Below are 26,087 nucleotides of genomic sequence, written 5' to 3'. Positions count from 1 at the left end.
GCGCATACATTTATTTATATTTTTTGTATATACGTAGTTTTTGTTGTTGTTGTTGTTCTGTGCGATTTAGCAAAACTTTTCTCCCGTCGAGCTCCGCGTACAGTAGGAAAAGAAGATGACTAGATCCCACTCAGCTGTCGGCTTTACCGAGTCGTGCGCGCGGCTTTTCGCCTCTCTCTCTCTCTCTCTCTCATCTTCTCCGCTTTTTTAAAAAGTTTTTTTCTTACGTGCATGCGTACGTTTATGTATATACGCGGATTACAACAATTAATCGTCACAATTACTTGGATATCGCGAGGGGTACGTTGACTAGTGGTCTAGTGATTCGACTTCGACAAATTCCACGTAGTACCGACAAAGCCCCGGGGGATCGTTTACATTTTAATTATTCGACAGAGACATAATACTGAGTTTTTTTACCCGAGGATGCTTGGCATCTCGGGGATATTCTTTACCCCCGCCTTTTTTTCGCGCCGATCGCGTTATTCGTCGCTAATTAATAGACATATACAATTATAATATGCACCTATGTAAATAATACGAAATTTTCGTCCTTTAAATAGCGGCTTGAAACAAGCTCTCATGCACACACACGCTTATATCTTTGTAATAGACACACTAGTTTTTTCGCTCGCAATCATTCGCCTTTCACGCAATAAATCTTTATTCATATATAATATATTCTCGGTTTACGCACACGAAGATTTGGTTTTTCCTTATATACGCGTATAACAAACATAATGTACACATGTGTTTTTTGCCTATTACATAATATATAATATTATTCATAAGATTGCACGCGTACGTTTGTGTATACGGGCGTTTGAAATAAATCTCGATGATATTTACAAAGATTCGTTTACAACGATTACACACACGCACACGCATTTATTATTAAGCGACATAACGATTGAGATTCTTCTTTATTTCGTGCTCGATCGACTCGTCTCCAAATAATCTGCGCACTATATGTGGACTATGCATATATTGATTCGTGTATTTTATTTAGTATTTATTACAGAACGACACGATTACTTTGGCTATTATCGCGTCGGACTGAACAAAAATATCTGTTTCAAATTTTTTTTCCGTTTCTTCCTTTTTTATTCACACGCACCTACATAGACTGCCCGAGTCGTTTTCTCGAGCAATTTCGTCCGTCGTCTCTCTGTGTGCGTCTAGGTGCCGTACGCGAATGTACACACGCTCGTAGCAGCGCGCGAACAAGTGAATTAAAATTTAAATTTTCAAGCGTAGCGCGAGCGCGTCCTCCGTTAAAAGTGACGAGATTTTCATTTTAGCCTCTGGCCGGGTCCGTTGCGAGTACTGCTACGTTGCGCCGCGCAGCCGGTTTATATACTCTCTTCTCTCTCCCTCTCACTCCTTCTCTTGGAAAAGTGTAAAAAGCAAATTTTCACGTGGTTAAGAGAGTATGAAAAAAAAACAAAAAAAAAAGGATGGAGGAAGAGCAGAAGAAAGAAGGGCACGAAAAAAAAGGAAGAGAACAGTGCAGCTAAGCGGTCCAAGCGTGTCAAGGCGTTAAGTTAGAAAACTTTCTCAATTTTCATTCCCTGTACAACGGTGTAGCTGCATTTTCGAAAAAAAAAAGAAGAGAAGAAGGTAAAAGAAAGACGCGCTGCGAAGCCGAAGGTGCAAAAGCCAACGCGCGTAACAGAATATTCGCTGCGGAAAGTGAAATTTGCAGCGGGGAAAAATTAGAGTCTTTTCCCCGCGCGCGCGGCACCGAGGGCCATCGCAGCAGCAGCAGCAAGAGTATATCGTAATTACACGGTTCTTTAAATAACCCCGGCACTGATAAGTTTCCTTTGCAAGACTCGAGGTAGAAAAGAGAGAGATAGAACTCGCTCGCCGAGGATCGATCGATTGTTTAATACTATAATACTCAGACACACGCGTCGATTCCGAAAAGTTCGTGTGTGCTCATGAGCTTTTCTTGGCAGTTATTCGAGGAATCGAACGCGCGTCCATGGCCAAGGCTGCATTATCGACGCGGTTTTATAAGAAGGTACTGTACGGCTCGTTAAGTTGGTTCGCGTGCGCGTACGATCTCTGCCAGTATATAATTCGTCGATCGCTGCACGTGTCGACAGCTTCTAATACAAGAATAATCATCAACCTTTCGCTCGTTCGCACAATAGAGATTAATTCGACTTACATATTTTTGTTCTTCGTCTTATTACTTACAATTCACAACGGCAAGATGTACGTGTACAATGTAAATAATTGTACATTCATTTGCATACGATGAGTTACATTCATATTATATATAATATCGTTTGTATTATAATTTTATTAATAATAATTTTCTTTACTGTGTGCGTGTATATAATATAATAATAATTATATGTATATGTATATAATAATTATAATCATCGATACTCTTGTATAAATCACAACCAATGGAGTGTTTTGTCGCATTATTTTCTTATTATTTTTCTTTCTTCATTTTGTTGGAATGATCATATTAAGAAATTACATCGACACATTCTCGGCTACTATTTGGGTGGGGGGTACGATGTGGAATGCAATATATCTAGACGCAGCTCGTTCGTTCGTTCGTGTGTGTGTGTGTTAAGTTGTGTATTGGTACTCGAGCGCGGGTCGCAGTGTATACACAGGTGTGCTAGTCGCCGAGCGAGAGAGAGAGTCCGATAACTCGATATATCGATGAAGAGCCCCTGCACTCGGATTACACCAGCGGGGCGCGTTCGTATTATTGCCGCGTCGCGTCGATCGTCGTCGATTTTTCGCGCGTATGAAACACAAAACAAAGCTCGCGCGCGCGAGGCGCTATAAGCTATTATAAATGGAGCTCGATCTGCGTATGCTGCGAATCTCACGCGGATTTATATATATATATAAAATCCTCGCGGGGGGTGTCTCGCGTGTACCGTGTACTATCGCATCATGGAGAAGACGCGCTATTATTGCGAATTGCGCAACGATACGCAGCTAGTCGTCGTCGTCGACGTCGTCCCGCTGGGGGATCATCGATGTACCACTGCTGCACAAATTTGCGTACATATACCGTTTCTCTCTCGCGCGTTGACTGCTGCGTTATACCCCGAGGCTATTATACGGCGCGTTCGGCAAAGCCGCAAAACCATTGCAGGTGTCAACAATACTACTGTACGCCGTATACGAACTCTCCCGGCTATGCTGCATGATTTTCGCGCGCATTACATACATGTACATAGGTATAGATTATAGAGGTGTACAACGCGCGGGATTTCATCCCTCTCTCTCTCGCTCTCGTATATCCGATGTTATGCACTCGGCGATGCGCACGGGGCTAGCTATAGCTGCGGCATTTAATTCCAAGAGAGATATCCGTGTATACGTTTGTAGTTACCCGAACACGAACGGATATAGTGCGTATAACTCGATGTACCTCGCACACCTATATACATTAATATCGATAATATTAGCGACGTTGGCGTGCCCCGCGTTTTGTTTTTTTATTTTCATGCGGACGCGGACGGACGGAAAAATGTAAAATATGCTTCGTGACGTCGCGCGCGTGTTCGAAAAAGAAGCGCAGTGCCGATAAGTACGTCATATTCGCGCCAAACTCGCGCGAGAGAGCTGAATTATTAGCCTGTGGATATGTGCGCGAGGCTTTTGTTGATTAAAATTCACGTCGACATCGCCGTCGCCCCCCAACACCCCCCCGCGTATACATATACGAACTAATAATTCAGCCGCTGCCGCTACTCGACCAAAAGTTTTTTTTCGACCGCAAAATAGCTTGGAAACTTTTACGATTTTTCCCTTTACATCCGCGCGAATGTGGATTATATCGAGTACGTCGCTTACTACGCTCTAACGATGTTTCTTTTTTTCTGTGCCCCGTCAAGTGTGTATCGTGTGTGTTTGAATGTATATGTATGTACTGGCCAAAGATTTACATCTATATCAATAGTTTTGAGCTGCGCATCTCGAGCTTTCGAGATTTCTGCCCGAGTCTCCCCTGCAACGAATCGTTCGTAAAATTAATATCGTTATAATATATCTCTTTAAATTCAACGTTTTCTTTCTTTTTTCTCGACAATCTCGTATGTACAATTCATATTATTATATATACTTTAAAAAATCCTGGAGTAACGCGTAAATCATTTTTGTCTTTAAATTAATGCCGCGCGTATAGCCGAGCTCTCGTAGGCGCACGTCGCTTCTTTTGTGCTTTTTTTTTACTTTTCTCTCCTTAACGCGCGACTCGCGCCGAGGGAGGTACTACTGTGCGGGTGATGTATAACTACCACTGCCCTACTCGCGTCGCAGGATATTTCGCAGCTGCTGTTGTATTCGCGCGCCTCGCGCTAAGCTCGAAGCTTTTCGCAATTGTGTTTTCATAAGAATATAACGAACGTGACTGTGTGTTGTGTGTTTGTGTCGTGTCTCTGCCCACGTATATATTTATATAATTGTACCTTCAATACGATCATCCGCACTCGACGAGCGAGAATCGAATCAAAAAAATTGTTCTCCGGGAGTCGATTCACTCGCAATAAACCATAGGTAACATTGTAAACGCGATATAACTTTTATTTTCTGTTTTTATATTATCTCACTCGTAAAGGGTTTCATCATAATATAATTATGTAACGAATTAGACTCTTATTTGTTTTTCTCAATATGCTCGGACAGAATCTCTCACAACGCTTTTGGACTGCAATATATTCAAATATTTTTTATATATAATTTATATAATAATAATAACGTAATAATTTACAGTAAATATTTGTTTTGTTAATACAACTTACAAGTTAAATGCTCACTCAGTGAATTTGTTATTTTGTCGGTTTTCTTTTTCTGTTTTAAATCTTATAATTATATTTTATATAATTATTTTAAATTCATTTTTTTTAAAAATTCTTGTGTTCACTTTTCGAAGCACGGCTACGAAAGTTTTTCACAACCTTATCACAACCTTATTAAAGAAAGTGCTCCGACTATTCTGGTCGAACGATTAATATATATTATATAATATATATATTATTTATATTCATATAATCAATTTACTTATCCTTCTGTTTGTTATTTTTTTTTTTTCATATAATATTTGTGTATAATTTTTCATCTCTCGCATTTTTCGATCGCATCTTCGTCTGTCCGTATGTTTTTGTTGAACTGGCTATATATTTAAAATACATTATTTTTTTTGTTGTTGTTGCTCGTGACAGTTGTTCTTTTGACGTCGCGCGTACACGGGTGGCTGTAATGCTTAATTCTTCCGTTGTTTTTGTTTCAATGTCTTTCTCTGCTCGTGGCGTTTCGCTGCACACTCTGCTGGCACGATGATAATTAAATAACTTGATCCGGTAGCATCCATCGAAGCACGGCGAAGGGTGTATTGTTATAATCCCAGAAATGAAAAATTTTCTCCGCGTGTGTATTCCATCTTGTACTTTTTATTTTTCGTCTCGGGCTCTCTTTCGCTCTTCGTCGTCTCGGTTTTGAGCGAGGAAAAACAGTCTCGAATAATTGCAGTTGGTTCGAAGCGCAAGTTACACGTTGGCGTTAATCGACTATTTTTTCTATTTTTATCTTTTTTTTTTTTAGTTCTTCGTAATTATTATCGCTTAGAGTCGGTACAAAAAAGTTCGTTATTGCTTATAATGGAATTACAATTGTTCGACGCGCTGCTGCTCCACACTCAGCATTTATTGGCGTGCGTGCCGACAGAGACAAATAGTACGAGGGTGTTGAAAATCGTACACTCGCAACATCGGTAATTGGGTATAATTCGTTCCCAATTACAACAACCCCAAGCAGCTTCTCGCCCTCTCCTGATTATTCATTCATTCGTTTGAGTTCGCCGTCGATCTTGAAGGGCCTTTTGGTGCACAGTAGGCTGGGTGTATATCGCGAAGCCCCGGCTGCACTCTCGAGAGCGAGATCCAATGACCTTTTGAAATCTAGAGAGATCGCGAATTAATTTCTCTGCAACGAGGCGCGCTTCTTTGTACGAGATCAATTTATTTCGGTAGCTCTTTTTTCCCCTTTTAACCATTTATATACCATTTATACAAAAAAAAAGAAAAAGAAAAAGAGAGTAATTTTTTTTTCTCAAAGCTCCGCGAATACACCCATCCTACGAAATTACATTAGCGAGCTTGCACGAAGCCGGATCGTTATATATTTTTCTTTCGATTCTATGGTTTCCGTGATTATCAATTATATTCATATAATTTTTTTTTAATGGCATATGTATTACACACACACGTGTATATAATATAACTATATTTTTCATTATACAATCTATACGTAATAACTACTCACAACCGTTAAGTAACATTTTGCGATGAGCGATTCGTAATTTATTTATTTATACGCAGTTTTCTTTTTCCTCTCTTTTCCTCGCACACGCCCATATACTCGCGATGCACAACCTGTTTTTATTTTTCTCTTATAACGATATAATATTTATGTGTGTTCTGTATCTCTTCGTCGTACTCCTCGCCTCGAGGATGCTACGTTCGCGTCGATATAATTTAACGTATGCTCTTGCTCTTGAGTTTCTCATCCTCTTGCCGCGTGTAATAATTTACACGCTCTCTCGGTGGTAGCCCCCTTCAAAAAAAAATTGAGTGTGAACGTCGAAAATCGAGTACGATCGCAATGGGAATTTGAGCGTACATATATAGCTAGATTGGTTTCTCTATTGTATACATATCGAACGTCGATCTCATTCGTCCAAGTTTATTACACGCGTGTGCTCGATCGACGGCTTGCACTCGATCTGCAACGTCGTTATTCGTTTATATATACCTCGAAGTCTCGCGCACACAGCTGCCTCAGCTGGTCGAAATAACGATCTCCGGCTCCGGGTGACGCGTCCAGTTCTGCTGCGTAGAAGTTACTGTGTGTGTGTGTATAACGTGTAGAGGAACACAACACAATGGTCCACGGGGCTATATAGGGGCAGCGTATACACGGCTGACGTTGCTCCGAGCTCGCCCGAGCTTGCGGCCAACAAAGTTGTTATTCTTATTCTCTGTGGCTGCTGCTGCACATAGGACAACGTCGACGAAACTTGCATGCTCCGAGCAACTACGACAATGGCTCGACTCGGCTCGGGGCAGCTGGCGTGTGATCGCGTCTCCGTCGTCCCAGAAAAAGCACGAGCAGCAGCAGCAGCTCCGTCGCGCATTAGCATGATATCGTCGTTGAGTCGAGTCGACAATGCGCGCCTGGCTAGGCCGAGAGAGCTTTGAACTAGTCAAGCCGCGAGAGTCCGACAAAAAATAAAAAGAAGAAGTCGTCGAGCTCGATGCGGTCTGGCTGCCCACGGCCGCGTACTCGTTCTTTTTTCATCTCATCTACGTCGTCGTCTTCGTCGTCTTCTTCTTCTTCTTCATCTTATGCGATTGTGCATCGCAGAAGCCGCTGCTCGACTGCATTCCTAGCAGTAGGTACCCATTGTCTCCTCGTTGGCTTCCTGTTTGCCCAGACTCGTATATCGCACATACGCGCGTCGCGCCGCACCGCACCGCTTCAAGCCGGCATCGTCGGAGCTCGGACGGATGTGCGATCGTCGGCTCCATATATCCCCCACGTACGTGTGTGTGCGCGCAGCTATATATATACTCCAAAGATCGATGCGCGCGAGAGCAAAGTTGTATTCCAAGGTATGCGTGTAAGCTGCGGGGATCTGTCTCTCTCTCACTTGGTGAACTTTGGCCAAGTCTCACACCACTAGCCTGGCTGCTCGCGATTAATCACTTTGTCATTCGGTGCTGCAGCAGCAGCAGCTATATATACCTTAGCAGCAGCTCTTTCGTCTCTTCGTTGCCGCTGCTGCAGTGTATCCACGTCGAGCAATCGAGCCAATGACATTCGTATAACGCCTCGATGTTGCTATACGTGTATATATCCTGGAGCTTCCACTACGTCCTGGTGCCCGACATAATTAACTCGTGCGACCCGCAGTGAGATAGGGAGAGCTGATTTGGTCGATTTTGCTCCTCTCTCGCAGCTCAACTGCACGTACGTCCCGAGGAAAATAATTATGTATCGGACCGGGCTCTGACACATTGTTATAATTGAGTTGTATGTGTGTGTCTGCGTATGCGATTTTCAGTATATCTGTCTCAGGATTCATCTTGATCACGGCCGCCGCCGCCACCGCCTCGGCAATCGTGCAAAGTAGGTCGAGTGATGGCAATTATCGAGGTCCGCGTGCAACAGCTACACACTCCTTCCTTCTCCTTCGCTCTCTTCTTTTCAAAAACACTACGTACTCTGTATATAGCTAACCGTGCGTTCGATAAATCTTTCTCTTCTTTTCTTCCACGTACCTTTTTACCGCAGCCGTGAGCGTAAAAACTTGCCTTGTCCAAAGTGGAGAATTTCCAAAAAGTCAAAAGTCCCATCGCCGATTCTCATCGACGTTAACATCTCTGAGCTCTCCGCAGCGACATTACCATTCGGTTCCTTTTTTGCCGTTACAGTGGACTCGGATTAGCGATAAAACGCAAGTATCCCCAATCAAAGCTCTCGATCTTTGTCCACACAGACAGACTCCGGGTGGTAAAAAATTGCGCAGTCTTCGCGCTCGAAATTAATGACTGATTATACGTGCGGGGGAGCCAATTCGAATCGAGGATTCTTTGAAATCGTTCGAGTTTTCCGATCGTGCCCAATTATCATATTTCATTGATTGTTATTTTTTTACAATTATCAAAGTATTTTTAATTTCTTTACTTTTCAGGTATTTGCATTTTTTCTCTCGTTATTTTTCCAACTTTAGCGGAATTTCTCGATCTCCCGTATTACTGATTTCATCTTAAAATACTCGCTTTCCTTTGTACTATCTATTTTGTTTTTTTTTCCTCTTTATAAGTAGCTATTGTAAATATTTTCACTCATCTTTAATGAGGGGGGCTTGGCTCTAATTGGTAACCGGTGGCGTTTTTGCTGCCTCTACTGGACGAATGCCTCGCAGGATAAAAAACAAGAGCATCTCTCGATCGTCGTACGTATGTGTGTGTGTGTGTGTTTATGCAGGTGTGTTATATGTATTAAAATTGTAGCTCGTTTCGGCTCACTCGCGATTAGAAAAGTATGTATGTTCATATTCACTACTACTTAACGCAAGTGAAGCAGCCTGCGGAAGGCCCGACGATAGTCCAGATTGAAGATGGTGTAGATGAGGGGATTGAGGGCGCTGTTGATGTAGCCGAGCCAGGTGATGAAGTAGACGAGGCGCTCCGACGGGCAGCACGACGAGCAGAACGGCAGAATGACGTACATGAGGAAGAAGGGCAGCCAGCAGACGACGAACACGCCCATGATGACGCCGAGGGTGCGCGCCGCCCGGCGCTCCTTCGACAGCGAGATGCGCTGGCGCTCCTCGATGAACTGGTAGACGGTCGAGCCGGTGGCTGCGGTGCCGGGACCGCCCCGCCGAGTGTGCCCGCCCGAGCCCGAACTGCTGCCTCCTGTGACCAACGTCATTTTTTATATTATATGCCTTTAAAAGATTTTGTGTGTTCGGGATATACGTACCCGAGGCTTTGGGCGGCGTCGTGCCGATGTTGGTCGTGGCCTCGTCGTCGTCGTCGTCGTCATCGTCGTCGTCGTCGTCGACCAGCGAGGCCTTGGCCTGGAGCCGCGACGACGGCTTGTGCTGCAGCTGCCTGTGCGAGCTCGCGTCGTTGTGATTCGTCTCGGAGCTCACGGACTCGTCGATGTCGTCGGGATCGGCGCCACCTCCGACCGTACCACCCGCCGCGGCGGGGACGGGTGCCTTCTGACGGGCCTGAGCCCCCGCCGACTTGTCGCCGCTGCCCATGACCCCGAGGCGGCTCTGCTTGGCACGCTCGCGCAGTCGACGCCTCGTCGCCAGGAATATCTCCAGATACACCAGGCTCATGATGAGCAGTGGCACGAAGAACGAGCCCAGGGCCGAGTAGACGACGTAGCCCTTGCGACGGGTCAGCTGGCACGGGGTGCCCGGATCCAGCTGCTCGGGCCAGTCGTTCCAGCCGGCCAGCGGCGGCGAGCTGATGATGCCCGACAGCAGCCAGACCCCCGCTATCGTCCCCAGCACGCGATTCAGCGTGCGCTTCTGGGCGTAATTGATCGGATCGGTGATGGCCCAGTAACGATCGAGGGCGATCGCGCACAGATTGAGAATGCTGGCGGTGCAGCACAGAACGTCGCAGGTCAGCCACATCTTGCACATGTGTATGCCGAAGATCCACTGGCCGAATATGAGATAGGCCACGTTGAAGGGCATGACGAGGAGGGCGACGGCCAGATCGGCGACGGCCAGCGACACGATGAAGAAGTTCTGGACGATGCGCAGCGGCCGATACGTGAACACCGACAGTATCACGAGGATGTTGCCGAGAATGGTGGCGATGATCAGGAAGCCGAGCACGAGGGTGGCCAGGGCGGCCTCCCACAGCGGCAGCGTCGAGCCGACGTCGACGTCGCCGCCCTGGCAGCTGCTCTCGTCTCCACCATCTCCGTCGACTCCGTATCCGCTCAAGGTGGTGACGCTATTGGTGCTAGTCGTCATCGACGAGACGACCGCGACTGCCTCCGCGGCTGCCGCCGCTGCCAATGCCGTGACTGCCACTGCAACTGCCGTTGCTGCCGTTCCAGCTGCTGATGCTGCTGTCGCGCTGCCACCTTTGCCGCCGCCGCCTCCGCTCGAGCTCATCCTCGCCTCCCGCCAGCCAGTCGCCGAGTCATCTGCGAAAACGAGAACAGAAAGACAACGCAACACGTGAGCATGAGGAGGAGGCGCTGACATTGAAAAATCATCATCCCCTAGACCACTTGAAAAATGTTCGCGCGAGAGCCAAGGACGCCTAAACGCCTAAGCGGATCTCGTCTAATACCTTTGACAAATGCACGCGTCAAGGCCTTGGCTGTTTGGTGTATGTGTGTGTGTTAGTCGTCGTGTACTGCTTGCGCAAGCTCTATCTCTCCACGTCGCCAAAAAGGTTTTTGCCTTGTCCACGCGCGCCTTTGGCTACGAAATCCGAATGCACGAAGAGGACATAGTACTACTATATACTACACTATATAGGATGTCGTTCGACGACGACGACGAAGACTAGGCTCGAAAATTACCGCTACAATTTCCTCTTCTAATTATCCGCCCGTTGCTGCTGCTACAACTTCATCCCCGACCCCCCCGAACTGTGCGCCACACGCCGCGTCAGCTTGATTCTCTCGCCAAAACCCATACATGCACATACGCGTACGTAAACTCTCGAGGTGCGCACATATGCATACACACACACATGTGTACACGATGTGCATTTACCGAAGCAAAGCCGCTGCTGCTGCTGCACTCGAAATATATGAAGCGCGCCGAGGCACTGATAAAATTACTCTCTAAACACGTACGCGCGCACCTACGTATAGTACGAATATTATTATTATATAGCAAGTGTATATAAGGCCACTCGGAGCACTCGTATATGTATCTTTATTTATAATTATCTCGAGCGCGCGCATCGTCACGGAAAACGGCCAACAATTGATTCCAAATCTCTCTCTCTCTCTCTCTCTCTCTATATCGGTTGGTTATAGCGCGAGGCTGTATATTATTGCCACACCGCAGCTCGGCGTCGTTCTCGTTGTTTTCTCAGTCGTGTGTATTTGCGTATATCGTATACCACGATGGCCGGGGAAAAAATAATTGTCGCGAGCTACGACGACGACTCGAGGATGCGAACGTATTATAGGATACGCGCGAGGTACTGCCACAGTTTGTGCCTTCGCGACAATCTACCCCCCCCCCCCCCCCCCCCCCNACATCCCCACGCTCGCGCGCGCGCGAACGAACGAACGAACGAAGACTATTTTACATTTTAATTAAAAACACACAAAAAGCCAGTCTCAGCGGCAGCGAGCGAGCCTGAGCCAGAGAGGCAGCATCAACGTATACACAACAGACACACTGAAAACATGTAAATATACACGTTATAGCAGCTACTGTGTGTACAGACAGCAGCTATTTTCTCTCTCTATATATATAAAACGGATATGCATACGTGTATATCTCGTGATTGTGTATGCGTGTGTGTATAAAAATATGTATAAATATCGTGTCGTCGTCGGCGTCGTCGTGTGGGTTGTGTTCGCAGCAGCGACACAGATATATATATTAATAATACGTATATAGGCGCGTGCAATATTGAAACTCGCTCGAGCTCGCAGTCAACGTATTGCGGCGCGCCACGAGGATAAACTCCGATATATAGAAATGAAAATCGTCGTGCGGCAATTCTCCATGTGTGTGTTTGCTGCACATATATATATACTGCCCGGGGCCCGATTCAGCAAAGAGCACAGCAGCAGTCGATCGAGCAATGGAATTGTTACAAGCTCTCTCACTCCGCCAAGAAGCGACAAAGTCGGAGCAAGATATCCGACGGTAAAAGGTGTTTCTTGTAAGAGGAGGGAATCTTCTACTGAACTCGTTGCTATTGGAGTAGCACAAGCGGCGGCAGCAGCAGCAGCAGCAGCTTTGTTCCTGCTTTCTTAATCGCTTGATCCGCTTACAGCTAGGAGTAGAGCAGCAGCTATGCAGCCAGCAGCGCCCGACGCTCCGGCGTGCTCCTCTCCGTTGTATATTAAATTTCGCCCAAGAGCGAGAGAGAGAGAGAAAAAGAACGTCTGCATTACGTCGTATTTTATTTATAAAAGAGATTCTCTCTCTCTCTCTCTTCCTACGCTCGTGTCTAATTTATTCGAACGCGATCGAGCTACTAGCAGCAGCAGCAGTTAGTAGGTACGATCGTTACATAAAGAGCTGACGCCCACAGCCAGTCCAGCAGCAGCAGCAGCAGCAGCAGCAGCGGAGTTGGCCCGATCAAAGCTTGATCCCGATCACTTGGGACGCGAACGCACACGAGCACATCACGCGCGTATCGGTTACGCGAGGACACGTATACATGCGAGCTTCGATATAATTTCGTGCCACAGCTCCGTAGTTATATCATCGTACCTTTTTGCTTTATTACTACCACTTTACTCCGAAAAACAAGCCAAGTTCGTCGTTTTTTCTTTCTTCGAGCTTTTACGTAGAGAGAGAGAGAGCATCTTGGGGGCGCATCTCGCGTCTTATGAACGAAGCTGGTAAGCTCGTTTTATTGCCTCGAGCGAGCGCGCGCGTGAAAACTTTTTTTCCAGCCAGTCGGCTTTATTACATCCGAAATGTGTGTGTTTGTTCCCGTTTTTGACGAAAATTGTTCGACTAATAGTCTCTTTTCGTCGACGTGCGCGAAAGATCTCGACGCTCCGTAATATTTCACGAATAATAGAGTGTATATAAGAGCTGGGGAGAATCTCGCGACTCGCAGCGCGAAATTGTCAATAATCAGATTAGAAGTAAGTAAGAACAAAAAAAAATTAATGGCGCCTCTATCTCTCTCTGGTGGCAGGAGAAATTGCCGTCGTCGTCGTCGCGAAGAGGAAAGTTTTGGAGTTTGAGGAATATCGAGATTCTGCGATCGGGAGATATGATATGTATATACGCAGTCGCAAATATATCTATCCATTACGTACGGGATTTTATCCCGTTGGGCATACGCGAGAACGAGCCAACTGCCGCCGCAGCAGCAGCAGCAGCAGCAAACGAGTTTCAACTGGCGCGCGCTCGGCGACAGTCCGAAAGCTATCTCTCTATCTATACTCTATTACTACTTGCTCGATGTACTACATGTACTAAACCCCCGGAGCGCGAAGACATCGTTACAAATGCATTTCGAGTCGTCCTATACACAGAGCGTGCGTGTGTAGTCGTCGTCGTCGTGTACAGTGTACACATCGGACTACCCTTTTATTCATAAAAAGCAAATTTATCCATAATATATTTGCGAGCGTACGTGAGAGTACAGTACGTCGTATACGTTCGGCGCGCGAAAAGGGCATAGACGACGACGAAGAAGAGCTGCCGAAGCTCTCGCAAGCTCGAGGACGACTTTTATTTTATTTTTTTTTCTTATTTTTTATCGTCGTCGATACACCGGCTTGGTAGCAGCTCTCCTTTGCTGCACACGGGGGCCGAGTACTTAGGTGTACGTTGACCCTCTATATATAGGCTTTGTGCCGCCGCCGCCGTGTACGTGTGTAGACGTTACACGTAAATTCCATTAAATCGAGCGTAGCAGTAAAAAAGGCAGGAGCAGCAGCAGCAGCGGCAAAGAGTACATATATCGCTCCACACAGCTGGGCATTATATTTTTCCATTATTTTTGCGCGGCTCGTCGTCGTCGTCGTCGCTCGAACGCGCCTTTTATCGATCTCTCTCTCTCTCTCTCTCTCTTTTCAGCTGCTCTTTTATTTTACTCAACGGTATATTTCACGAAAAAGAGCATCGGTAGTAGCACGAGTAACCAGTAGCAGTGAGAGAGAGAGAGAGAGCTCGGCGAAAAGAGGATATGATAAAAAAAAAAAATAATAATAATAATGATAAAAGGGAGCGAGAGAGGACATATTTATATTATGTATCACGTTTTTTGTTGCGCCTCGTTAGTCAGTCATTTTACGGTACGAATTTCACGGCGTTATATATACACACACACACACGTATATATATGCAGTAGCAGCTCGCATTCTCGGCGAGCTTTTAAAAATTTACATACATTACTCGGGGGCTCGCACAAGCTCTTTCGGCTGCTGCTCTTTTCGCGCGCACCCTGTGTGTAGGTCAGTCAGTCGAGCTGCCACCACCGCGAGGCTGGCTCGTATACCTACACGGTACTATTATATATGTATACAAGCTCAGGGATCGGCGGTGGTGGCGGCGGTGTAGTCGCGCGTCAAAGTACCATAAAGTTACATTTAATTATTAAACATTTGGCGCGCGTAAATGAAGCTTCACCGCGGCGCGCGGGCTTTACATATATAGGTCGAAAATTTAATTGCTCGCGCGCCGCGCCGAGTATACGCAGCTAGCTTCGTGTTGCAACAGCAGTACTCGTATAGTCGGTATCACAAAGCTCGCAAGCTATATTATAGCGAGGTTTGCAGCGGGTTTATAGGCGCACGAGTGCGTATATCTACGTATATGATGAGGCTATACACCCGATATTATAAGCCCAAAACATATACAAAGTTTTACATTTGAAATGTATCCGCGGCGCGCTATAATATAAGCTCGATGCGTGTGTATTCTGCCCGAGTTTTAACATGCGCCCCAGGATGATGCAATTTGCCGGGAGGCTTTACTCTCTCTCTCTCTCGCTCTCGATCTCGGGCTATATTACATACGTGTTTTCCTGGCCCTTTATTACAAGCGCGCACAAAACGCGCAGGCGTGTAGAGCTACACCACTAGCTACTGGTTCAAAGCGCTACGCAACTAGTATGTACCACTACCACCATCAGCAGCAGCACTGAATCTCTGAATTTAACGCGAGCGTCGCTATCGCGTAGTTTTACACGAGTCGAGCTACGCCGCACCGTAGAGAGTACTTTTTAATTAATACGCCAACTTGCGAAGAGAGAAACGACGATCGTTCCCTTCTTCGGGCGGGGGGATGGGATCGATCGGCGGCGGCCCCCCTTCGTCCGGATTTGGGATTGATCGATAAAGCTCGTGAGCTTTCTCTCTCTCTCTCTCTCCTCTGTGGCGATTCGTTTGCGGAAAGATGAATTTAAACGCTGCCACTGCTCTCTATCTATCCGCGCGCGCGCGAGCTTATACGAGTGCTGGTCCATATCTCTCTGCAATTCCTCCTCGTTTTAAAGCGTTTTAATACATGGGTATTATATATCTGTATATATTCTGGAGGTCCGATATGCGTCGTTAAAGCTCAGCTCCCTGCGCGCCGAGTTCGGCACAAAGCGAGCTGCGGAGCACTCGGTAGAGCTCTCCTTCTTGCCCCCGCGTCGCACTAACGAAATTCCTCACATACGTATATACGCGTGTCCGCTCGATTCTAATAATTGTTTATGCCGATAATCCTTTCTCGTTCCTTCGTCCGCCTATGTATGCGTGTGTGTGTACTTTGGATTCTCTACACTCTCGAATAACTTTAACAACGCCGCGGCTGGCACGTGTACGAACGACGCACAAAGGCCTCGAGCTTGCAGCAGCGACTATATATACGTATGGATCATCGGCCGAGCTGCTGCTGCTGCTTTTTTTGGGCTTTTTTTTTTGTTGTTGTTGGCCATTGAGTAGAGCTTTTACAACGTTCTTTGGCAGGATTAATTTCTGAGATGAGATGTGCCAACGATTCTGGGCTTTGTGCGTGCGTCTCTATACTGGCAGCAACGCGAGCGTGCAAATGTGTACGTGTGCGGTTCACTTTCATCATTGGCATAGATAGATCTTTTCCCTTTTTGGGGCACTGCCTGCCTGCCTACGCTATGTAGCTATATAGCTAGAGCTCCGCAGTCGGGACGCTCTTTATTGTACTTTTGGCCTGAGAGTAAACTAATTTTAACTGGCGACCATTATTTTTTTTGTTTTGCTCCTACACAATGCAGCTGCTGCTGCTGCTGCTGCATAATGTATAGATCTATACGTATAAAATGACTTATATATAGGCCTTTTTTTTTTGTTCGAGATAAAACGTCACGAGGACACGACGATTTTAAACAGAAAAAAAAAAGCGAGAGAAAAAGGCTATATCGGATTGTCGTCAAATAGATATCATGAAAATTCAAATCGTCGTCGTAGCTCCTTTGCCAGCTCGTGCCTCGATATAATATAAGAACGAAAAGACTCTCGCGGCTGAATATCAAATTTCGCTCGATCAAATTTTCGCACTTGCTCTCTAGGCCACCCCGAGAGTTTGCCGAGTCCCCGAGTCGTCGAGGTCGAAATCTCTAATTCCGCCGCTAATTAGTCAACAAAGCTACACCACTACTACTGCTGCTACTGCTATTGCTCGTCGTTGTCGTCGTTAATAGTGGTGGTGCACACGGGGGCCGGCTACGCTACTTGCGCACGTAGAGAGTTACTTTTGTACACAGCGGTGCAGGTACATATACCGCTATAGCGATGGATGATTTTAGGAAAATGGCAAACATTAATTAAGAATATTTGCCTATTCGAGATGTGCGTCAACATTATTTCGAAATCGCATTAACGACGTAGAAGAGAGAGAGAAGGGAAAGACAGCAAGCAAGCCACCGGGGGGGTATGCGAATTGTCAACGGAATACAAGAGAAAAAAGGAAAGAAAACGTTGTTTGCCAATCAGCTCGTTTTAGTGCGCGCGCGCGCATAATTATCCAAGCGAATTTAAGCGATATCATAATAAGTATATAATTTTGTCGCTGGCACAGAGTTGAAAGAGGGAGTGACCGCGTGCAAGTTTCATTTTTTGACGCCGCAAATTTATTTCAACGTTGCGAATGAAAGCAGCGCGAGTAATGCGTCGCGGCAAGTTCGTTAAAAAGTTTAATGCTATACAGATACATAGGCAGCCACGCAAGGAAAGAAGAAGCTTCTTCTGTACAAGAGCTTTTTCCTGTCTTGCAGCGTCGAATTATATATCCCCAAGATCTTATTATGTACCGAGTATATTTCTCGGTGGCAGCAGTGGCAGCGGAGTCTTCAGCCTCTACGCTTCTCGTCGACGTCGACGTCGACATCGTCGTCGTCAGTGTCTCGAAATGTTATTATCAATATCTCCGACGCTATTATAGATTTTTCTCTGCCTTCTACTCCTATCTACTTGCGAGCTTTTTTTTTAAGCTTCTTGATACTTTCATCTTGTAATGTACGGTGTGGGCGGCAGTACGCAAACTTACGTGAAAAAAAAAAAGAAGAAACGAAGGAGGTGGAGGAGGAGGAGGAAGAAGAAAAGGAGTAGTGGAAAATGGAAATGTAGCAGTGTGGCGGTGGCAGTGCAGCACTTGGGAAAAAAAAGGAAGGGTTTTTTTCTTCTGCTTCTTCTTCGTCCTCTCGTGCTGCTGCTGCTGCTGCAGTGACACGTCGCGCGAGTACTGCACTTGCCACCACTGCAGCAGCGGCGTGTAAAAGTCGCGAGCTCGTGCTTCGCGATATATACCTATATAGACCCCCCCTGCACGTAACGCGGCAGACTTGCGGTTTTTTTTCCCTTTTTTTTCTTGGCGAGAGTCGCTGCCGCTGCGTCGCAGCGCGAGAATCGATCGGACACGGACGTATAGCGTCGCGCGCGACGCGTACGAAAATTAACGGGACGTTAATCTCCATTTACGACCGCAATCTCATTGCAACTTTCCTAATAAAAACTGCACTAGTCGCGCGGTGGTGGCTGGCTGTGCGTGCGCCAAGATTTACGCGCGCCGCGCACTTTTATAGCATTTCGATGCAGATCGCGCGGATTCAAGAGCCAAAATACCGATGCGCGCGCGAGCGCGTGGGTGCATAAAAAAAACATCTTTATACAGCTTCGCGCGCGCGTCTTTTCTTATACATAAGTGTAGTCGCAAGCACTCGTGGGCTGCTTTTATACTTACGACGCGTGAAATATAGATTTTTTTTTATAGGGACGTCGCTTTCAATTTTCTCTCTCTCTCTCTCTCTCTACCGCGAGTTGCTGCTGCTGCTCCCCGAGTGAGTGTAGTTGGCTCGATATATAACAATGAAACTTATTTTTTCAGCGATTGCTCTCCTGTGGTGCTCATGCTGCCGTTCTGTACTATCCAAAGCAATCTCGCGGAACTTCTTTCTTTTTCTCTCTCTCTATCTCCGCGTTATATCGGCTGAATACCCCGAACGAGCTATTGTCGAGTTTTCATGAAACTTAAAAAAAAGTGGATGGGTGTAGGTTTTAGAGAGGCTGCTAATAAATATAGGCCCGCCTAGTTAATATTAGGTCAGCCTAGCTGCTCAAGGAAAACTTTTCATCTCGTTATATGCTGCGTAAAATCGACAAGAAAAAAAAAAATTTTTTTTTCTCCCTCCGAAAGCGAGAGAGAGACCAGATATATATGAGCTTTAGTTAACGAAAAGATGGCAGCGAGATGAAAAACGGCACGTTTGGCGAGTTCTGTGTGTGTTTTTTCAACCTTTTTTTTTCAAAGCACCAGCACCGGCTGCCTTCTTTCTACTAAAACGTTCTTCGTTAAAAAAATCCTTTGATCATTGAAGAGAGAGCCGAGAAAGAGAGAGAGAGAGAGGCGAGGTGGGGAAGAAAAAACTTCAGCTCATGTGTCTACTCAATTTCTGATAAGGCACCTGCTGCGGAAATCGAGAAACTCTTAATTTCGTGCGAAGAAAAAGAGAAAAAAAATTCACGGCGAAAATGAGCGAGAAAATCGTAACGGGGTGTATAGGTAAGTTTCTCGTTGTTTGGAGTAGGAGCGAAGAAGAATAAAAAAAAAAAGGAAACGTTCGATATTGTTTCGAGACTGCGCGCAGGAGAAGGTTACGAAGGAGGAGAAAATTAAAAATTAATATTCCTCCGTATTATAGGGAACTCTTTGAAGAATTTCGAGCCGAGGCAATTTAAAGTTGCTAAATTTTTTCCAACTGCCTTCTATATACGTATCGCATTATATGTATATATCCGAGGAGATTAATTGGACTCGGGGGGCGCGAGGAGAAGCGGCTCTCGAATACGATTCAATTGTAGAGCTATGAAGCGGCGGCTCGTATATATACAGTATATATATCATAAGAATACGTCGTATAATATAAAGTGTATCTCTCGAGCATATGTGCCAGAGCAGTACAGTTTATAGTGGACTCTACTTATTGTATATAGCTATATAGCTGGCGCTGCTCGAGAAAAGCGATAGCACTTGAAATTCAACGTGTCGACACGCTCTCTATTTTGACGCTGGAAAATATACTGCTCGCGACGTGTCTTTTCAACGCCCGGCTCGAATTCCACCTTTGCTGCACAGCTACTCGCGAAAGTCGCGCGCGACATAATCTCGGTATTTACGGGGTTCTTTTTTGTCGTCCAGCGCGCGTTTTATATCCTAGCACTGGAGTAGGACTCGGGGCCCGGATAATAATACTTTTCTTTTGTGTGTATTACATCATCGTATTATACTTGGTCGAGCAAAAATTCAATTTATATTTCTTTTCCTTGATTTCGACGCGAAGATAAGGCGTGAGAGAGAGAGAGAGAGAACGAGTTGAATCGTTTCCCCCGCGCCGCGCGTATCCATTTAATTAACTTTCGACTTATTTTTCTTGCTGCTATGTATAATCAAAATGTTGCGCCACAGCTGCGTTCGACCGTGTATACGCGAGAGATTTTTTTTCGTTCGAGGCTGTAATACTTTTGTTACAAACTTTACGTTACACGCTCGTCGTATGTATTTACCGTAAAATCGTATTTTCGGAAAAGTGCACGGGACGACGAAAATTTTAGCTACTACGCTGGAAATTCCACGAAGCAGATAAAATAATGCATTCGGGCAGTTTAGACTAGCGTGACCGTCGGTTTTTGGCATGCTTCAAGCTCCGAGAGAGAGAGAAAAAGATTTTCAATTTAAGCCTCTTGGGTCCTTTACTCGGGTTATGCTACTACTGGTACTATACGCGCCGCGTTCACAAACACGCCCGCCCACCCACTCTTTCTCGGCGTGCAGCACTTATACTAGCAGCAGACACACACACACACACAGGCAAGAAAATCAGGAAGAAAGTCAAATACAAGCGTAGGTGTGTGCGTGACTGTGTACGTCCCAATGGAATCGTTGCGCAGAATACAAGAATTATACATAGCGAAGTTATATATACGTGTATATATTATGCACAGACGCAGACGCGGGCACACTGACACACTCACTCGATACTACTACTACTACTACTATTACTCTTTATTTGCTCGAAAATATCTTTTCGAGTGCGAGAGCTTAAAAGCTCTATTTACGAGCTTCGTGCATAATATATATCTATATTGTATGGTATAGTATATAGATAGTTTGAAGCTTTTCTTTATGATACACATAGCGTATGTATAGCAGTGCGTGTATATGTATTGTATGTTTACACATTCAGAAGGGGAACGCGCCGTGAACTTTTTCACTCGAAGCAGCAGTCTAGTAGCATACCAGCTCGTGTCTTTTTTTTTTCTTTATGCTCTCTTTTCTCGTAACAATTTTATGCCGAAGAGAGAGAGACGTCCCCCGGACAAATAGTCGCACTCATCGAGTTAAATATTTGGATGTTACGGTCTTTGCCGTGCACAAAAAGTTTCTCCGGTGTATACGAGCAGTACGCCTATATACACGACTATATAATAGCACCATAATCATTGTCGATTCTTCTTGTCATTTTGTACAACGAGCTACTTTGCAAACGCGCCGTGACGCGAGCGACACAAGTGTATATAAAGCCTTTGCCGCCCAGCACAGTGGAAAATTCGTTTAGTCATTCAAAATCTCCGTCGTCGTCGTTGTGCGCTCTCGCGTTTTACGATATGCATACCGTGATAGTGTGTATACGTGTATTATATTATCGCACACATATACATACATACACACACACTCGTACATCTGTCGCTCGCGCGAAATAAAAAAGACGAGAGGATGAGAGAGAGAGAGAGAGCGAGCGAGAAAAAACAACGCATCAGCTTCGAGCCAATGAAAATCGGGTCAATGTTTTTTTAAAACCTTTAGGTACTCGCTCTGCGGCACCCTATATTTATTTTTCACTCTCTCTCAATAAAAGTCTCTTTTGCTTAGCGCGCACCCGCCGTGCGGGGGGGCTCAATATTATCTGTCGAACGCGAAAATGCGCGCGCGAGAGCGAGTCTCTCTTGGAAAGAAGAAACAAGATGGAAAATCTCGTCGGGATGATCGTTCGAATTTTTTCAATCAGAATCCTTCCCCGCGCGCGGTAGATCAATTCGTTTGCTTTTGCGCGCCCGGAGTTTGTTTTTGCGCCTGGCCCTCTCTCTCTCTCTCTTTTTACTTTTCGTGACAGTTAACAGCAGTTGAAATGTCGATAATGTCTGTATAACTTAAAAGATCTATTCGTACGTACGTACATACATTTTTGCGAGCGTCAGACAGAGTTTTCATAGATATGCATGCGCTAGCAGTAAGTAGGTATACACATAGAGAGAAGGGAAAGGAGGAGGTTTAAAAAAAAAATAAAGTGAGAGAGAGAGAAACACGACGTGCGCGGAGGGGTAAAAGACGAAGAGAGAAACTGACTGAACGATTGACAGCTACTTGTATCCTTTGTAGCTTGCGCACACACACACGCGTTCTCTCTATATCTCTCTCGAACTGAATGAAAACGCGCAGCAAAGCGAACGTAATTCGAAAATATTATACGGTTTGCTGAACCACACACACGCGCACATATACTGCTATACACGTGTTGAGTGTGTCAGTATGTGATACACGGTTTTATGTATTTATGCACACGTACGAGTATACACAGAGAGAGATATGCATACGTGTCAGTAAGAAAGCTTAATCGATTTGCCGATGGCCCGATGATCAAACGGATTTTCCCTCTTTACTCGTCGTCGTCGTCGTCGTCGTCGTCGTCGTCGGGGTGGCCGAGCTTTATTTATATAATATACCCTATCGCTGCTGCTGCTGCTGCTGCTGTGTCTATGCTGCTACTGCCACACATGATGAATATTTATACGCGCAACAGAAAAAAAAAGAGAGGAGAAAGGAAAATCGGCTGCTGCTGCTACTGATTCCCGCGTAGAGCGCGAGATGCTATAGCATAGTAGTGGTACGGTAAAAGCGTACAGCATCGCAGGCGCGCGCGTGTGTGCAAATAATCAATAACCGGTTTTCCTTTTTTTTCCTCTCTCTCCGTTGTTTTTTCTTTTTTTTTCGTTTCGTTTAGCTCATTTTTATGTTTTCCGTGCGAGGCTTTTATTATTTTTATTATTTTTTTTTTTTTTATGCACTGAATATCATTAAAGGGGCGAATAAAACGCGCGAATAAATTCCTCGGGAGCCGCGCGCGCGGTTGTCGACACTTTCTGGACCGGCTTGATATAATTTACCATCGTCGTCGTCGTCGTCATAATTATCGCGATTCGACGAAGCGCATCGATAATATCGTATATAGGTGCAGGAAACACGTATATATACAGCGATAGGCTGCGGCGGCTGTAGCGGACGCAGACACCGCATGGTGAGAGCCCCCATTGGTATCCGCATCGATGCGCGTCGGGTATAGCTCTACCTCCGTACTATGGTCTATCGGTCACTGGGTCACATATAGAGAGAGTATCGATGGCACGTAAGAATATATCGGCCGCTGCCGCCGGAGCCACCATCACCGACGACGACGACGACGACGACGATGACTTGGTACTACACGTGTATAATTATCGTAATGGTGCATTCGCCCAATCTCGTGTACGTATATAGGAGCAGCTGCGGCAGGATACGTCCGCGAGTGCAGCACACGGACTCTCGCAGAGATGCACTCACGTACACACGCATGATGGAAGTAACAATGGATTCGCGCACTATACGAGTTGCTGCTGCTGCTGTTAATGCTGCTTCTGCATAGATCGATCGCACGTGAATATCATGTGCCCGTGTACATAAGTAGTACATAACTCGTGGGTGTGTGTGTTGGTGCGTGCATTCCGTATCTGGTCATTGTCCTTTTGGCACTGCCGCCGCCGCCGCCGCCGTCGCTGTCGTCGTTGAGAACAGCAGTCACTCAAGCGCGCACAGAACTCAACATTAACGTAAACACACACACTTGTTATATAGTGTTGGTGCACTGTTTCACACGCACAATCGAGGCATACCGTGAAGCTGCGGAAAAGCACTTTTTTCTTTGGAGTCTCGTGTACACTCGTTGTGACTCGCGACGACGACGACGACGACGACGACGATGATGAAAAAAAATTACACTGGTACTACTGCACGATGCACACGATAAACATAATGCCAATATCCATCACTCGATACGTCGCTGTGTGTACATTTTTTTCTCTTCGCTACTCCACGATAATCACGCATCGCGTGCAGTGCATCCTCCTAACCCCCCCGCGCGGTCCTCCTCTATCCCGTGCTCTAACCCTCACCCTCCCTCCCTTTTTCTCCTTCCGTCGACGACGACGACGACGACCACGACGACGAAACGACGAGAGTTACATAAAATATGCCGAGGAGGAAAATATAACGTGTCTGTGTGTGTGTGTTTGTATGCGTGGGACAAGGATAATGCGAGAGCTTGCGAGCTTGCACGTATACAGTAAAGAGAGAGAGCTGCTATTATTTTTTTTGTCACTGTATCCGTGCGTTTGGTTCGAGCTTTATCCGAATCAGTGTGTCCGTATATCGTGTCAGTGTGTCTCTGTATAGTTATATATGTTGCACTATACGTGTGGCGGTGAGTGAGAGTACCTGAGCACGTAGCTGGTGGTTGAGATAAGCAGCAGCAGGGCGCGGTGGCATGGTAGCCCCCTGAGCCGAATGTTGCTTAGCAGCGTACCTCGAGAGCACTGACGAGCGAGACGAGCAGAGAGGAGAGACGAGGCGCGAGTGACTTTGGCACTCTCTACGGGGGAGTTTGTAGTGGTAGTAAATGCATACGTTGGTGTGTGGAGGAGGCTTGGAGCTGCTGCTGCTGCTGCTGCAGCGACGAAATGAAGCTCCGGAGCGAAAATCTACTACTGCGCAGACTCCACGCAGCCACCACACTGTGTGCAGTCGCGCTCACGGTAGAGTAGTAGTAGTACGCAGCAGCAGCAGCAGCATCGACTATGGAGAAAGAGAGAGAGAGAGGAGGGAAAAGAGAGGAGGATATGAATCGCTGCACATACAGAGAGAGAGTATCGGCCCGGCTCCATCCAACCACCGCGTCGTCTCTTTTTTACCATTCCTTTATGCCTTTTATAATATTTGTTATATGCCAGCACGCGCGCCCCCGTCGCTTTAAATGTCGCAGCTATTTATCATTATATATTATTATTATTATACATATACGTACACGAGCTGCGCCTCGCCGATTTAATTTTAGAAATTCCTGACAGCTCGACAGAGTCCTGTGCCTCTGTATGCGACGACGACGACGACGACGACGACAAGCTCCTAAAAGCGCTAACTATTTGACTATTTTAGGAAAGATCGTTATATATTTATTAAAATATACTGGCGTATCACGAGCCTGCGAGCTTTCGGAGCAAAATTGCACCGTTGCGCTCGCAAGCTCGCAAGCTCCCTGTGTATCGCTACTCCGCACGATTTATTTGCCTCCCGGCTAAAAGAGAGAGAGAGAGAGAGAGAGGGCTGAAAAAATTAGCCGACGTTTATTTCCTTAACAAGCGTGTAATTTTCCCTCGACTCGACTCGCGCGGCAAACAACGGCAGCGGCACACATTTTGCGCGCAAAAAATGTAAAAAAAAAAAGTATATAGATATATAAAACCAACAAAGTGTAACGCGAAAAAAGAGGGGTGGTGGTGCGCGCTTACAGTGTAAAAACGTGGATGTACATTATAGCGTGGCGATCGCGTGCTCGCCCACAGCTATACACGGTGCAGCACAACTCATCGTCGTGCGCTCATAAGCGAGCAAATTATGCTCGGTGGCACACACACGCACACGTACAAAAAATTATGGTAACAATAATGATCATAACAATAATGAACGTAAAAAAAAAGAGAGAGAGTATAAAAAAGTTATCGTTCGCGCGGGGGAGGGCAAGTGCGCGCGTCCAGGGATATATAGGTATTCGGTCGAAAATTCGAGCTGCGCGCTCGCGTGTTACGTATCGATCTCTCACGTTGGAAACTCGACGCGCAATATTTTTGCATGCCGATACGACGAAATAAAGAGCTTCTCCCCCTGCATATATATAGAAGACGCGGCGTATATGTATCTATTTACGAAATGCTGCGCATACTTTTCTTCTACTCCTTTTTTTTTTTTGCCGCACGCTACACGCGAAACTAGGCAAAAGTTGGACTGCACTGCAGGCGGCGGTGCGCAAGCGAGTGCATATATATCGCTATATATACAGTGTGTATGCGCGCAAGTTACATTCAATGCCTAGCGGCGGCGGCGGGGGTGTGCGGCGCGCAGTCATACATAGATAAGGGTTGCACACAGGCATTTCCAATAATCTTTTTTTCTCATCATGTGGCGCGTGCCGGTTGCTGCCATCCAATCTTGCTGTGCGCGTTCCGCCACCTCGACTCTC

At 46.0% G+C, this 26,087-nt stretch overlaps 1 protein-coding gene across 3 annotated transcripts; it reads right to left on the bottom strand.

The window, feature by feature from the left end:
- Positions 1 to 4,204: 4,204 nt before the first annotated feature.
- Positions 4,205 to 24,393, bottom strand: LOC106658399 (tyramine receptor 1). Of its 3 annotated transcripts, none has more exons than XM_014380333.2 (3): positions 24,290 to 24,393; positions 9,532 to 10,725; positions 4,205 to 9,464 (listed from the first exon to the last, which is right to left on the bottom strand). In XM_014380333.2, the coding sequence occupies exons 2-3, from the start codon at positions 10,691 to 10,693 to the stop codon at positions 9,112 to 9,114; spliced, it is 1,515 nt and encodes a 504-aa protein (XP_014235819.1). In that variant the 5' UTR covers positions 10,694 to 10,725; positions 24,290 to 24,393; the 3' UTR covers positions 4,205 to 9,111. The 3 variants fall into 3 exon arrangements, with proteins under 3 accessions (XP_014235819.1, XP_014235820.1, XP_014235818.1); XM_014380334.2 differs by lacking the exon at positions 24,290 to 24,393 and adding an exon at positions 22,357 to 22,458; XM_014380332.2 differs by lacking the exon at positions 24,290 to 24,393 and having other exon boundaries at positions 9,532 to 11,116.
- Between the last annotated feature and the right edge of the window lie 1,694 nt (positions 24,394 to 26,087).

Source organism: Trichogramma pretiosum, unplaced genomic scaffold (assembly GCF_000599845.2).
Source record: "Trichogramma pretiosum strain Unisexual culture from Peru unplaced genomic scaffold, Tpre_2.0 scaffold111, whole genome shotgun sequence".
Taxonomy (NCBI): Eukaryota; Metazoa; Arthropoda; class Insecta; order Hymenoptera; family Trichogrammatidae; genus Trichogramma; species Trichogramma pretiosum.
This window is presented reverse-complemented; position numbering and strand designations above follow the sequence as displayed.